This window comes from Panthera onca, chromosome X, assembly GCF_046562875.1.
Source record: "Panthera onca isolate mPanOnc1 chromosome X, mPanOnc1 haplotype 2, whole genome shotgun sequence".
Lineage (NCBI taxonomy): Eukaryota > Metazoa > Chordata > Mammalia > Carnivora > Felidae > Panthera > Panthera onca.
In genome coordinates, this window is record NC_138357.1 from 68,148,344 (window position 1) to 68,162,130 (window position 13,787).

The 13,787-nt window shown below is 36.0% G+C and overlaps 1 protein-coding gene across 1 annotated transcript in view; it reads left to right on the forward strand.

Moving 5' to 3' along the window:
* ZDHHC15 (zDHHC palmitoyltransferase 15) overlaps positions 1-13,787 on the forward strand; it is a 191,191-nt gene that overhangs the window by 98,284 nt on the left and 79,120 nt on the right. Inside the window, exon 3 of the mRNA XM_081793314.1 lies at positions 11,009-11,103. Coding sequence (XP_081649440.1) covers positions 11,009-11,103 — 95 coding nt within the window. The remainder of the gene's footprint in view (positions 1-11,008; positions 11,104-13,787) is intronic.

The following is a 13,787-nucleotide window of genomic DNA, read 5'->3' on the forward strand; positions in this document are numbered from 1 at the left end:
CCTCCTCTGCCCATTTTTAAATTGGATTGTCTTTTCAAAAAATTTTCTGGTATTGAGATGTTTAAGTTCTTTATATATTTTAGATATTAGCCCTTTATCATATATATCATTTGCAAATATCTTCTCCCATTTAGTAGCTTGCCTTTTTGTTTTGTTAATGGTTTCCTTCACTGTACAAAAGCTTTTTTATTTTGATGTAGTCCCAATAGTATATTTTTGCTTTTATTTCCCTTGCCTCAGGAAACATACCTAGAAACATGTTGGCATAGTTGATGCCAGAAAAATTACTGCCTGTGTTCTCTTCTAGGAATTTTATAGTTTCAGGTCTCACATTTAGGACTTTAATCCATTTTGAGTTTACTCTTGTTCATGGCATAAGAAAGTATCTAGTTTCATTCTTTTGCATGTAGCTACCCAGTTTTCCCAGTACCATTTATTTTTTAATACTTATTTATTTTTGAGAGAGAGAAAGAGAGAGAGATAGAGAAACTTAAGTGGAGGAGGGTCAGAGAGAGAGAGAGAGAGAGAGAATCCCAAGCAAGGATTCTCTGCTGTCACTGTAGAGCCTGGTATGGGGCTTGATATCATGAACCATGAGATCATGACCTGAGCCAAAATCAAGTTGGATGCTTAACCAGTTGAGCCACCCAGGTGCCCCTCCCAGCACCATTTAATGAAAAGACTGTCCTCTCCTCATTGCATATTCTTGCCGTCTTTGTCATAGATTAATTGACCATATAATTGTGGGTTTGTTTCTATCATCTCTATTCAGTTCCAGTGATCTATATGTCTATTTTTGTGCCAGTACCATACTGTTTTGAGTATTACAGCTGTGTAGTATATCTTAAATACTGGAGTACTTGACATTTGGAATTGGGGTACTTCCAGATTTGTTCTTCTTTCTTAAGATTGCTTTTGGTATTTGGGGTCTTGTGTGGTTCCATACAAATTTTAGGATTATTTGTTCTAGTTCTGTGAAAAATGCTATTGGTATTTTGATAAAGATTGCATTGAATTTGTAAATTGCTTTGGGTAGTATAGAAATTTTAACAATATTAATTCTTCCAATCCATGAGCATGAAATATTTTTCCAATTGTTTGTATCATCTTCAATTTTTCATCAATGTGTTTTTAAAATAAAATTAAATGTAAATTTTATCAAGGATTTCAAATTACATATTTCAAAATTCTAGAGTGGATTAGAACCATTTTAGAACTGGAGAAATGGCACAGGTGAACATTGATATCCCTTGTAATGCCAACTTTATTAAGAAAACAATTCATCTGCAAACCATATCTCCTTTATATAACAAAATTAAATAGTATCTGCTCCTTCACTTTGGCAATAGCTATTACCTAAAGGAATGAAAAAAAATAGTGGTTTTGCTACTTAAGTTCATTAAAAATGGGATCCTATCCTTAAATTTTTTTTAAGTTTAGAAAAAGCTATGATCAGATGAGTTCTGGGTACAAAAAAAAAATCAGCAAAGAAGTCTAACCAAAGCACCAAAAGCATTTTGAAAATAAAGAGGAAAAAACGTAAGGTGTTTTCATGGCATTTTCTTTCCTACAAATTATTGCAATTGGTTAAGGATTTGCAGAAGCTAATCTCAGGAAAGGAAAGGATAGTATTATACACATAACAAAACATGTTTATATCCCAAATCTTAATACTAAATTTTCAAAAAGGAAGCTCTATCACCTCTAAAAACAAACTCAATGTAATTTTATTAAGAGCAGAAACTCTAAGCTGTCCTCTAATTATAAGCCATTTAGTCCATCCTCACTGACAAATCTTTTAAGGTCATCAGAAAAAAATTAACAGTAATTAGCCTGAGGTATTTTAAATGTGGCTCAATAGTCTCAAATTTAGGATGTTCTTCAGTCTCCAAGTATCAAAACAGATGAACATATGGGAAGAGGAAAAAAAAGAAAGGGGAAGCAAACTATAAGAGACTCTTAGCATTAGAGAACAAACTGACGGTCGGTGGAAGGAGATGGGTGGTGAATGGGCTAAGTGGGTGATGGGTATTAGGAGGTCATTTGTTATGATGAGTACTATGTGTTATATGTAGGTGATGAATCACTAAATTCTACTCCTGAAACCACTACTACACTGTATGTTACCTTAAATTTGGAGGAAGAACATTTAAGTTTTTCTTTAAATTCTGGTTAGTTAATATGCAATTCAGTAGTAGTTTCAGGTGTACAACATGATGATTCAACACTTCCACACAGCACCTTGTGCTTATCACATCTGCACTCCTTAATCCCCATCCCCTATTTCATCCATCCTCCACCCACCTCCCCTCTGATAGCCATCATGTTCTCCATAGTTAACAATCTTTTTCTTTATTTGCATCTCTCTCTCTTTTCTCCCTTTGTGTATTTGTTTTGTTTCTTAAATTCCACATATGAGTGAAATCATAGGGTATTTGCCTTTGACTGATTTATTTCGTTTAGCATAGTATTCTACAGCTCCATCCATGTTGTTGCAAATGGCAAGATTTCATTCTTTTTTATTGCTAATATTCTATTATATACACACCTTCTTTATCCATTCGTCAATTGATGGACACTTCAGCTGCTGCTGTAATTTGGTCATTGTAAATAATGCTGCTATAAACATATGGTACATGTGTCTCTGTAAATTAGTGTTTTTGTATTTTGGGGGTAATGTGATTGTTGGATAATAGGATACTTATATTTTTTTAACTTTTTGAGGGACCTCCATACTATTTTCCACAGTAGCTGCAAGAGTTGACATTCACACCAACTGTACAACTGGGTTCGCCTTTCTCCACATCATTGCTAATGCTAGTTGTTTCTCATGTTGTTAATTTTAGCCATTCTGACATGTGTGAGGTGATACTTCATTGTAGTTTTGATTTGTATTTCCCTGATGATCAGTGATATTTGACCATCTTTCATGTATCTGTTGGCCATCTGGATTTCTTCTTTGAAAAAAATGTCCATTCATGTTTTCTGCCCATTTTCTAATTGGATTATTCATTTTTGGGGTGTTGAGCTTTATAAGATCTTTATATATTTTGGGTACTAATCCTTTATCAGATATATCATTTGCAAATACCTTAATCCATTCCATAGGGTGCCTTTTAGTTTTGTTTTTTCCTTTACTGTGGAGAAGCTTTTTATTTTTATAAAGTCCTGTAGTTTATTTTTGCTTTTATTTCCCTTGCCTCAGGAGATATATCTAGAAAAAAATTGCTATGGCTGATGTCAAAGAGGTTATTACCTGTGTTCTCTTCTAGGATTTTTATGATTTTATGTCTACATTTAGGTCTTTCCTCCATTTTGAATTTATTTTTGTGTATGGTGTAAGAAAGTGACCCAGTTTTATTCTTTTGCATGATGCATGCAATATTATACTGCAGTATCATACCACAGTATTCCCAGCATCATTTGTTGAAGACACTGTCATTTGCCCATTAATTTTAATTCCTGCTTTGTCAAAGATTAATTGGCCATATATTTGTGGTTTCATTTATGGGTCTCCTCTTCTTTTCCATTGATCTATGTGTCTTTTTTGTACCAGTATCATAATGTTTTGATCACTACAGCTTTATAATATAACTTAAAATCCAGAATTGTGATGCCTCCAGGGTTGTTTTTCTTTTTCAAGATTACTTTGTTATTTGGGGTCTTTTGTGGTTCTGCACAAATTTTGGGTTTGTTTGTTCTTGCTCTGTGAAAAATGTTGGTGGTATTTTGATAGAGATTGCATTAAATGTGTTGATTGCTTTGGGTAGCATAGACATTTTAACAATATTTGTTCTTCCAATCCATGAGCATGGAATGTCTTGCCATTTCTTTGTGTCCTCTTCAATTTCATTCGTCAGTGTTTCCTAGTTTTCAGAGTACAGGTCTTTCACCTCTTTGGTTATGTGTATTCCTAGGTATCTTTTCTGTGTGTGTGCAATTGTAAGTGGGATTGACTACTTAATTTATGTCTCTGCTGCTTCATTATTGCTGTATAGAAATGCATCAGATTTCTATATGTTGATTTTGTATCCTGAGACTTTACTAAAATCATGTATCAGTTCTAGCAGTTTATTGGTGGAGTCTTCTGGGCTTTCTGTATAAAGTATCATGTTATCTGTAAATAGCGAAAGTTTGACTTCTTCCTTGATAATTTGTATGTCTTTTATTTCTTTTTGTTGTATGAATGCTGTGGCTAGTAATTTAGGTACTGTGTTAAATGACAGTGGTGAGAGTGGACGTCCCTATCTTGTTCCTGAATTAGAGGAATAGTTCTCAGTTTTTTCCCATTGAGTATGATATGAGCTATGAGTTTTTCATGGATGGCCTTTATTATATTGAGGAATGTTCCCTGTAAGCCTGCTTTTTTTTTTATCATGAATGGATGTTGTACTTTGTCAAATGCTTTTCAGCATCTATTGAAATGATCATATAATTCTTATCATTTCTTTTATTAATGTGGTGTAAAACATTGATTGTAAATATTGTACACCCTTGCTTCCTGTTAATAAATGCCACTTGATTGAAGTGAGTAATTTTTAAATTTCTTGTTCTATTTAGTTTGCTAGTATTTTGTTGACAAATTTTGCATGTATTTTCATTGGAGATATTGGCCTGTAGTTCTCTTCTTTTGTAGTATCTTTTTATGGTTTTGGTATCAGGATAATGCTGGCCTCATAGAATGAATGTGGAACATTTCCTTCCTCTTCTATTTTTTTGAAATGGTTTGAGAAGAATAGGTATTAACTCTTCTTTAAATGTTTGGTAGATTTCATCTGTGAAGCTATCTGTTCCTGGACTTCTGTTTGTCAGGAGGTTTTTACTTATTCAATTTCTTTCCTGGTTATTGGTCTGTTCAAGATTTCTATTTCTTCTTTCAGTTCTGGTGGTTTATATGTTCCTAGGAATTTATCCATTTCTTCCAGGTTGTCCAATTTGTTCAAATAGTGTTTCTATTTCTGGGGTATTGGTTGTACTTTCCTGTCCCTCATTTGTGATTTTATTTGAGTACTTTCCCCTTTTTTTGATAAGTCTAGCTATAGGTTTATCAATTTTATGAATTTTTTTCAGTGAACCAGATCCTGCTCTCATCGATCTGTTCTATTGTTTTTTAGATCATTTATTTCTTCTCTAATCTTTATTATTTCCATCTTTCTGCTGGCTTTAGGCTTTGTTGTTCTTTTTCTAGCTTCTTTAGATGAAAGGTTAGGCTGTTTATTTAAGACTATTCTTGCTTCTTGAATTCAGCCCGTTTTGCTATATACATCCCTCTTAGGACCACTTTTGCTCAATCCTAAATGTTTTGGACCATTGTATTTTTATTTGCATTTGTTTCCATGAATTTTTTTTTATTTCTTGTTTGATTTCCTGGTTGATTGATTCATTATTTAGTAGCATATTGTTTAACTTCTATGTTTTTTATGTTTTTTCCACATTTTTCTTGGGATTGACTTCTAGTTTCATAGTGTTGTGGTCAGAAAAGCTACATGATGTGACTTCAGTCTTTCTGTATTTATTGAGGCCTGATATGTGACCTAATGTGTGATCTGTTCTGAGGAATATCCCAGGTGCCCTTGAAAAGAATGTATACTCAACTGTTTTACAATAGAATGTTCTGAATATATCTGTTAAGTACCTGGTCCAGTGTGCCATTGAAAGCCATTGTTTTCGTGTTGAATTTCTGCTTAGATGATCTATTGATGTAACTGGGATGTTAAGCCACCTACTAGTTTTGCATCGTTATCAATTAGTTCCTTTATGTTTGTTATTGTTTCATGTATTTGGGTGCTTCCTTATAGGTGCATAAATATTTGTAATTGTTAGATCTTCTTTTCGTATTGTATCGTTTATTATGGTATAGTGTCCTTATTTGTCTGTTTTTCCAGTCTGTTTTTACATGAATGTGGAATAATTAGGTTTTATTAATATGAAATTTATTGTCAAATTGGTTTCCATACAACAACCAGTGCTCATCCCAACAGGTGCCCTCCTCAATGCCCATCACCCACTTCTCCCTCCCTCCCACCCCCCATCAACACTCAGTTTATTCTGTTTTTAAGAGTCTCTTATGGTTTGCCTCCCTCCCTAACTCTGGCTTTCTTTTGACAACCATTTGCATGATAAATGTTTCTCCATCCCCTCACTTTCAATCTGCAGGTGTCTTTAGGTCTATAATGAGTCTCTTGTAGACAGCATATAGATGGGCCTTCTTTTTTTATCCATTCTGACACCCTATGTATTTTTATTCAGCATTTAGTCCATTTACAAAGTAATTATTGGTAGGCATGTATTTATTATCACTTTATTCATGTTTTGTCATTGTTTCTGGTGATTTTTCTGATCTTTTCTTATCTTTGTCACTTTTGGTTTCTCCTTTGCCCTCAAAGAGTCCCCTTCATATTTCTTGCAGGGCTAGTTTAGTGGTCACAGATTCCTTTAGTTTTTGTTTCTCTGGGAGACTCTATCTCTGCTTCTATCTGAATGATAGCCATGCTATATAGAGTATTCTTGGTTGCAGATTTTTCCCCTTCAGCATTTTGAACATATCATGCCACTGCCTTCTGTCTTACCAAGTTTCTGGTAAGATGTCTCCAGCTAGCCTTATGGATTTTTCCTTGTCAGCTAAGGACTTCTTTTGTCTTGCCACTTTACGATTTTTTCTTTATCACTATGTTTTGCAAATTTAATTATTATATGTCTTGGTGTTGGCCTGCTTTCATTGATTTTGATGAGAGTTCTCTCTGCCTCCTAGATCTGGATATCTGTTTCTTCCCCCAGACTAGGGAAATTTTCAGCTATTATTTCCTCAAATAAATTTTCTGCCCCCTTTTCTCTCTTCTTCTTCTGGGACTCATATACAAATGTTATTATGTTTGATGGAGTCACTGAGTTCCCTAAGTCTATTCTCATGTTGCATACATCTTCTTTCTCTCTTTTGTTCAGCTTCATTATTTTCATTATTTTGTTCTGTGTTACTAATTAATTCCTTTGCTTCTTCCAGCCTGCTTTTCATTGCATCAAGCCTGTTTATTGTACTTTTCATCTTTGATTGATTCTTTTTTTAACTGTTATCTCTGTGGTACATGTCTCACTGATGTCTTCTTTTCTCAAGCCCAGTGAGTATTCTTATGGTTGTTTCCTTAAATTCTCCATCAGTCATGTTACTTATATCTGTTTTATTTAGATCTCTGGCCATGGCCTTATCTTGTTCTTTCATTTAGGAGAAATTCTTCTGTCTTGGCATTCTGTCTATGTCTCTGCCTTTTTCTGTGTGTTGGAAAAGCCAGTTATGTCTCCTGCTCCTGAAAGCAATGGCCTTATGAAAAATAGGTCATATAATGCCAAGGGCTGTTGCCTCAAGGAATGTCTTTGGTGTGTGCTGCTTGTACTCTGCTGTTGTGTTTTGTCTGCACTTCCTTCAGGCCAGTCTGCAGAGGCTCCCCTTGCCCGGGTGTGTGCAGTGTTTGGTCTCTGGTCTGAATGTGGTGAGTTTTAACTAGATGTGCTCCGGTCTGCTTATGAAATGAAATCTGACAACTCTTCCACCAGAACTGAGGTCCTTCAGAACTTTCTGGCAAGGACATGTGGTGTGGGCAGGAATTTGCACTGGTTTTCTTGGAGAAAGGCCTGCCATGCCTGAGGCAAGCGTGACTGCAAAGGGCAGTCCCACAAGAGTGCAGCAGTATGGGGCTTGGTGTAAGCACATTAGGCAGCCAGTGTCAGTTCCGTACTGCCTCTTGCAGGTGGCATTGTGTTTATGCTGAAGGGAAGAGGAGGGATAGAGCGCCATCCAAGACTTTTGTTCCTGGAGAGGCGTCTCTGAATGTTGCATCTCAGGGATGTTCTCCGAGTAGAGTAAATAATCTCCCCACTGTGTGCCCACTGTTCTTCAGATTGCTGTTTCCCTGCTGTCCACCCCCAGCTTCTGCCTTCTGTCCAAGAGCAGTACAGTGTCCTCCAGGCTCAATCCCATCCAAGACTGCTGACCTTTAAAACTCCAAGGTTTAAGCCCTGCTGGTTTCAAGAACTCATGAAATTAGGCCCACGTCATTTTCCAAGCCAATGGTTTTTGGGGAAACCTTCTTTTGAATCCCCCTATGTGCTCAAAGCTCTCTATAACCCTTCTCTGTGACCACATTTCCCTCCCCTCCACAGCACCCATGATCCTTTTCTCCCCTAAACCATGTCTCTCCACTTCCTACCTTCTTTGATATGGCTTCTTCTCACCCTTTAGCTGTGGAGCTTGTTCTGTCAGTCTTCAGGTCTATTTCTGGTCTCTTTATGATAATTTGATAGTTATCTAGTTGTATTCCTGAGATGAGATGAGCTTAGAGTCCACCTACTGCACTGCTATCTTCCCTCTCTCTTCCCCAAGTGAATTTTTATTGTAAATATGAATAGGCCTCCAGTTCGTGGTGTGATACATATGGAACTTAGAAATCCTCTCTGCCATGCCCTGAAACTGCCAGGGAGATGACAGAGTATAACAGACCCTTGTATGTACCTTAGTTGAATCTGTGCAATGAGTGTTGGAGCAGGTGATGTCCAAGGTCCCTTCTAACCACAGTCTTGTTCACTGTACCACCCCAGCACTTGATCGTGGGACCTGGAGAGCCACAATCCACTGAGTGTCCATGTGGAAGCTTCTAGTGCCCAACCATGAAGCAAGTGTGGAAGAGTTCGTGGACAGGGCAATAGCAGGAAAGAGGCAGTGGTCAGGTGGTGGGGGGAGGTCTGTGGATTCAGTGTGAGCAGGATCCCCATGCTCCCTTCTCTCATTTGCCCCCCTCATAGCTCCACCCTGCAATACCCTGGCATGAGCATCACCTGAATGGCCCTGTGGAACCTATGGTTCCCCCACAATGGAAAAAAAGCTTTTTTTTCATTTTTTTTTAATGTCAGCTTGACAGTGTCTACCAAAGGGCCTATGTTTGGGCAAGGTATTTTCATTACATTGTTTTTAATAGCAAGAAAAAAGGAAACAACTAATATTTTTCATAAGAAACAGTTTGGTCAAATTGTGGTACACTGATGCAATGAAAGCCAATGCAACATTTTAAATTTATTTATTTTATTTATTTTATTAATTTATTTATTTTTGAGAGAGAGAAGGTGTGAGTGGAGGAGGGGCAGGGGTGGGGGGGGGAGAGAGACAATCCCAAGCAGGGCCCACACTGTCAGTGCAGAGCCCAATGCCAGGCTTAAACCCATGAACCGTGAGGTCATGATCCCAGGTGCCCCTCCCTGCAACATTTGTTTGTAGGAGAATGAGGAAGCTCACTCTTTCCAAGTTATAGTAAGTAGAATTATTTCCAACTTAGAGAAAATGGAAAAGAAATCAGTGCAAAACTGCAAAACAGTGCAAATACTGCTATTTGTGTGGGGGAAAAACCACCCTGTTTCAGTACTTCCATATGTTTAAAATATAAAAGGGTACAGAATGAAGTCATGAAATTGTGACATTTGTTGCTTCCAGGAGGGAAACTTGATGGCTGAAAGACAAGGACAGAGGGGAGACTTTTCCTGTGTACCACTTTATACCTTCAAATTTTGAATGTTGTGAATGTATTGCTTTTCAAAAGATATACAATAAAAATTTTTAAATATTATAAAAATTCCATATGCATGTTATCTTCATAGATTTATATAAACATATGAAAATCAGAATATCTGGAATGATACATGCCAAATAATAAATGGGTACTATGCCTTAGGATGGGGAAGTAGAAGGTAGATGTATGTGTACAGTGAACTTTTATGTTTTACTTTAAATTGCTTGAATTTGAAAGTGAGATTTCTTAATGACACAAATTAAGCACATAAAAAAGGTACTGAACACAAGACAAGGAGCACTGGGCTCAGAGTACAGCTTTTTCAATTTAGTCATAAATGTGTGAGAGGCTTACCCGTATTAACTTGGTCTTGAGGCATCATTCCCTTGAGTCTTTCTTAAGTCCTTGCAATGCAAGGACTCACAATGAATCAGTAAACTGGCCATCAGTCTTATAATGAATGAACTTGTGAAGAATACTGAAATTTCTGATATCAGAACTATCCAGGAGGCAACGAATATAAAATATTAAGCAGTGGGAAGCCACTTTTACAGCTATCACAAAGATACAACTGATATTTCAAAACTATATAATCTGAAGATACTGTCATGTTTTATTAGTTTAACAAAGTTGAAAGTGCTGTTTACATAATGACTTTAAACATGTTGATGTTGTAAGTGGAAGTTCACTGTGATTTTTATACTAAGTTTATTGGTATTTTTATGTAAAATTAGGACTGCAGATTATTCCCCCACCAGTCTTAGTCCAAGGATGTGACCCTAACCAGATGCAATTATGCAGTCATGTGGAACCTTCCTTTCTAGTGCTGAAAAAGAAAATGTCTCTAATTACTGGCTTCAATAAATATGAATCCATACTACTTCTTTAAAAAGTGTGTATTCTTTGAGGCTGCTGAAAAGAATTTGTGATTTACAGTCAGTAACCCTGTGTTTAAGATCTGAATACATTATATAATAGCTGTGTCACTTTGCATAACCAACAACTCCTGATAGTTAATCAACTGTCCCTATCCTACTTCCTATCTCACAAAGTTATTGAAACAATAAAATGAGATAATATGAAATGGCATTGTAAACTGTAGTGTTGTGCAAATAATATCATTATCATCTTTTAGCACCTACAGTGGCAGAGATAATGATGAGTGGTGATGGTAACTTCCCTCACATTGTTATAAAGAAAATTTCCCCTTTAGCTTTAGAATCACATGGTAACTTTTAAAACATGAAACTTCCAGAAAGTGTCATTAAAAATTTGGCACTACATCTTGTTTCTGTCACTTCATGGGAAAAAGTTAAGAATTAAAATTTTATAAGAGTACTAGAAAATACTTGGTAATAGGAAAACAAAACAAATTTGTTGTTTAGTTTTATGTCTTTCAGAACTCTTAGGAATGGACAAAAATAGTGTAAACACTGATTTTTTCTCTTAAATTTCAGTTATCTACCTCATATTCTACCATGCCATTTTTGTGTTCTTTACCTGGACCTACTGGAAGTCTATATTTACACTTCCACAACAGCCAAACCAGAAGGTAAGAATACTGGTTACTCCATAAAGACTAAAGACAGAGGAAAGTAGAAATGTCAAAAACAAAACAAAACAAATAAACAAACAAAAACAAAAAGATTTTGGGGCGCCTGTGTGGCTCAGTCGGTTAAGCGTCCGACTTTGCCTCAGGTCATGATCTCGCGGTCCGTGGGTTCGGGCCCCGCGTCAGCTCTGTGCTGACAAGCTCAGAGCCTGGAGCCTGTTTCGAATTCTGTGTATCCCTCTTTCTCTGACCCTCCCCTGTTCATGCTCTCTCTCTCTCTGTCTCAAAAATAAATAAACGTTAAAAAAAAGAGATTTTTTAAAAAAGTAAATAATTTTCCATTACAAAAGAGATTCAGGGTAATCTTTAAAAAGGACTCGTAGTGATTAAGGTAAATGATAGTCTATTGAAGGATAGTCTATTGCAAGATCACTGACCATAGACACCTTGAAGACTAAGAAACCATTATCTGAACTGGTGATAAAATTAAAAAGCAAGAACAACTTGGATACTGAGGACTCATCTATTTCAATTTTGTAAAACTGTATAATATTAGAACCCAGTGATACTCTGGAAGACAACTAGAAAAAAATTACAATAGTTAAATTATTATTGTCAAACTGTACTCCCTTGAACCAAAGTGTTTCATACAGTATTTTGAGAAGGTTCATCAAAGAGTTTATAACTGTATCAGACATTTATACTGTGACTACTGTAAAACAAGTTAGGTTGTAAAGTAGAAAAAAAGGAATGATGAAAGAGATTTAAACAGCTTCCAAACATTAGGAAAAATACTGATATAAATTTCTCCACTTATGGAACCAAAATGGTACACAGGAAAAATGAAATTAAATACAAATGAAAACATTAATAGAAGAATTGAGAAACATAAGAGATATAGGATATATAGAAAATAAATGGCAGCAGTCCTTCCTTATGAGTAATTATTGGAAATATAAATGGATTAAACCGTCTAACTAAAAGGCAAAAATTGACAAATAAACATTATCATCTATTTTTTAAATTTTATTCTTTTTAAATTTTTAATTCCAGTATAGTTAACATACAGTGTAATATTAGTTTTAGATGCACAATTTAGTGAGTCAGCACTTACATACAACACCTGGTGCTCATCAGGAAAAGTGCACTCCTTAATCCCCATCACCTATTTAACCAATCCCCCCACCTACCTCCCCTCTGGTGACCATGAGTTTGTTCTCTATTAAGAACTTGTTTCTTGTTTGTCTCTCTCATTTTTTTCCTTTGTTCATTTGCTTAGTTTCTTAAATTTCACATACGAGTGAAATCATATGGCACTTGTCTTTCTCTGACTTATTTCACTTAACATTATATTCTGTAGCTCCATCCATGTTGTTGCAAATGGCAAGGCTTTATTCCTTTTTATGGCTGAATAATATTCCAGTATATATATAGTATGTTAATAATACACATATCACATCTTATTTATCCATTCATCTGTCAATGGACACTTGTGCTGCTGCCATATTTGGCAATTATAGAAAAAAATGCAATAAACATAGGGGTTTATATAATCTCTTGAATTTGAGTTTTTGTATTCTTTGGGTATATACCCAGTAGCATGATGACTGGATCTAGGATAGGTCTAGTTTTATTTTTTTTAATGTTTATTTATTTATTTTAGAGAGAGAGAGAGAGAGAGAGAGAGAGAGAGAGAATGCACACAAGTGGGGGAAGAGCAGAGAGAAAGGGAGAGAGAGAATCCCAAGCAGGCTCCACCCTCAACACAGAGCCAACACAGGGCTCGATCTCATGACCATATCATGACCTGAGCCAAAATCAAGATAAAAAATTCAACCAACTGAGCCACTCAGGAAGCCCTGATATTGTCATTTTAAATTTTAACTATTCTAGGAGCACTTGGGTGGCTCAGTCAGTTAAGCAACTGACTTTGGCTCAGGTCACGATCTCACAGCTCATGGGTTGGAGCCCCATGTCAGGCTCTGTGCTGACAGTTCAGAGCCTAGAGCCTGCTTCGGATTATGTGTCTCCTTCTCTCTCTCTCCCTGCCCCTCACCAACTTATTCTCTCTCTCTCTCTCTCTCTCTCTCTCTCTCTCTCTCTCTCTCAAAAATAAACATTAAAAAAATTAAAAATAAATAAATTTTAGCTATTCTAGTTACTAGTATAAATTTTTAAACAATTCTTTTTAATTTTGATAATTAAAAGTAACACTTGGGGAAACCCTTTAATTTGGGAGCTGTCCTTGAGAATATAACTTTTGTGTGGCATACTGAACCTGCTTGAAAGACAGAGTTGTTACTGCTAATATGTGATGAAAACTTTGTGGTTATTCAGTAAGTTAGTTTGGGTTTGGAATAAGATGTAATGCCTGGATGCCCTATTTCTGGCACTAACCAAGCCTTTTTGAGGATTAGAATGCAATGAGCTAGTAAACACATTTTGGGTGGACAATTGGTGGTAGACTGGAATGTATTTGGTATTAGAGAAATTAATATCATGGCTATCAAATAGGCCCCCAAAACTCATCTTTTCTTTTTAGCAATTAAAAATGTTGAAAATGTGGTCTTAAATGTTAGACATTTGCAGTTCTTATCTGAATCTTATCATCATCCCACCCAGTTTAGGCCTACAAAATTTCCAACCACTCAGCCTTTCTAGTTGCCTATAGGCTTTCTAAATAG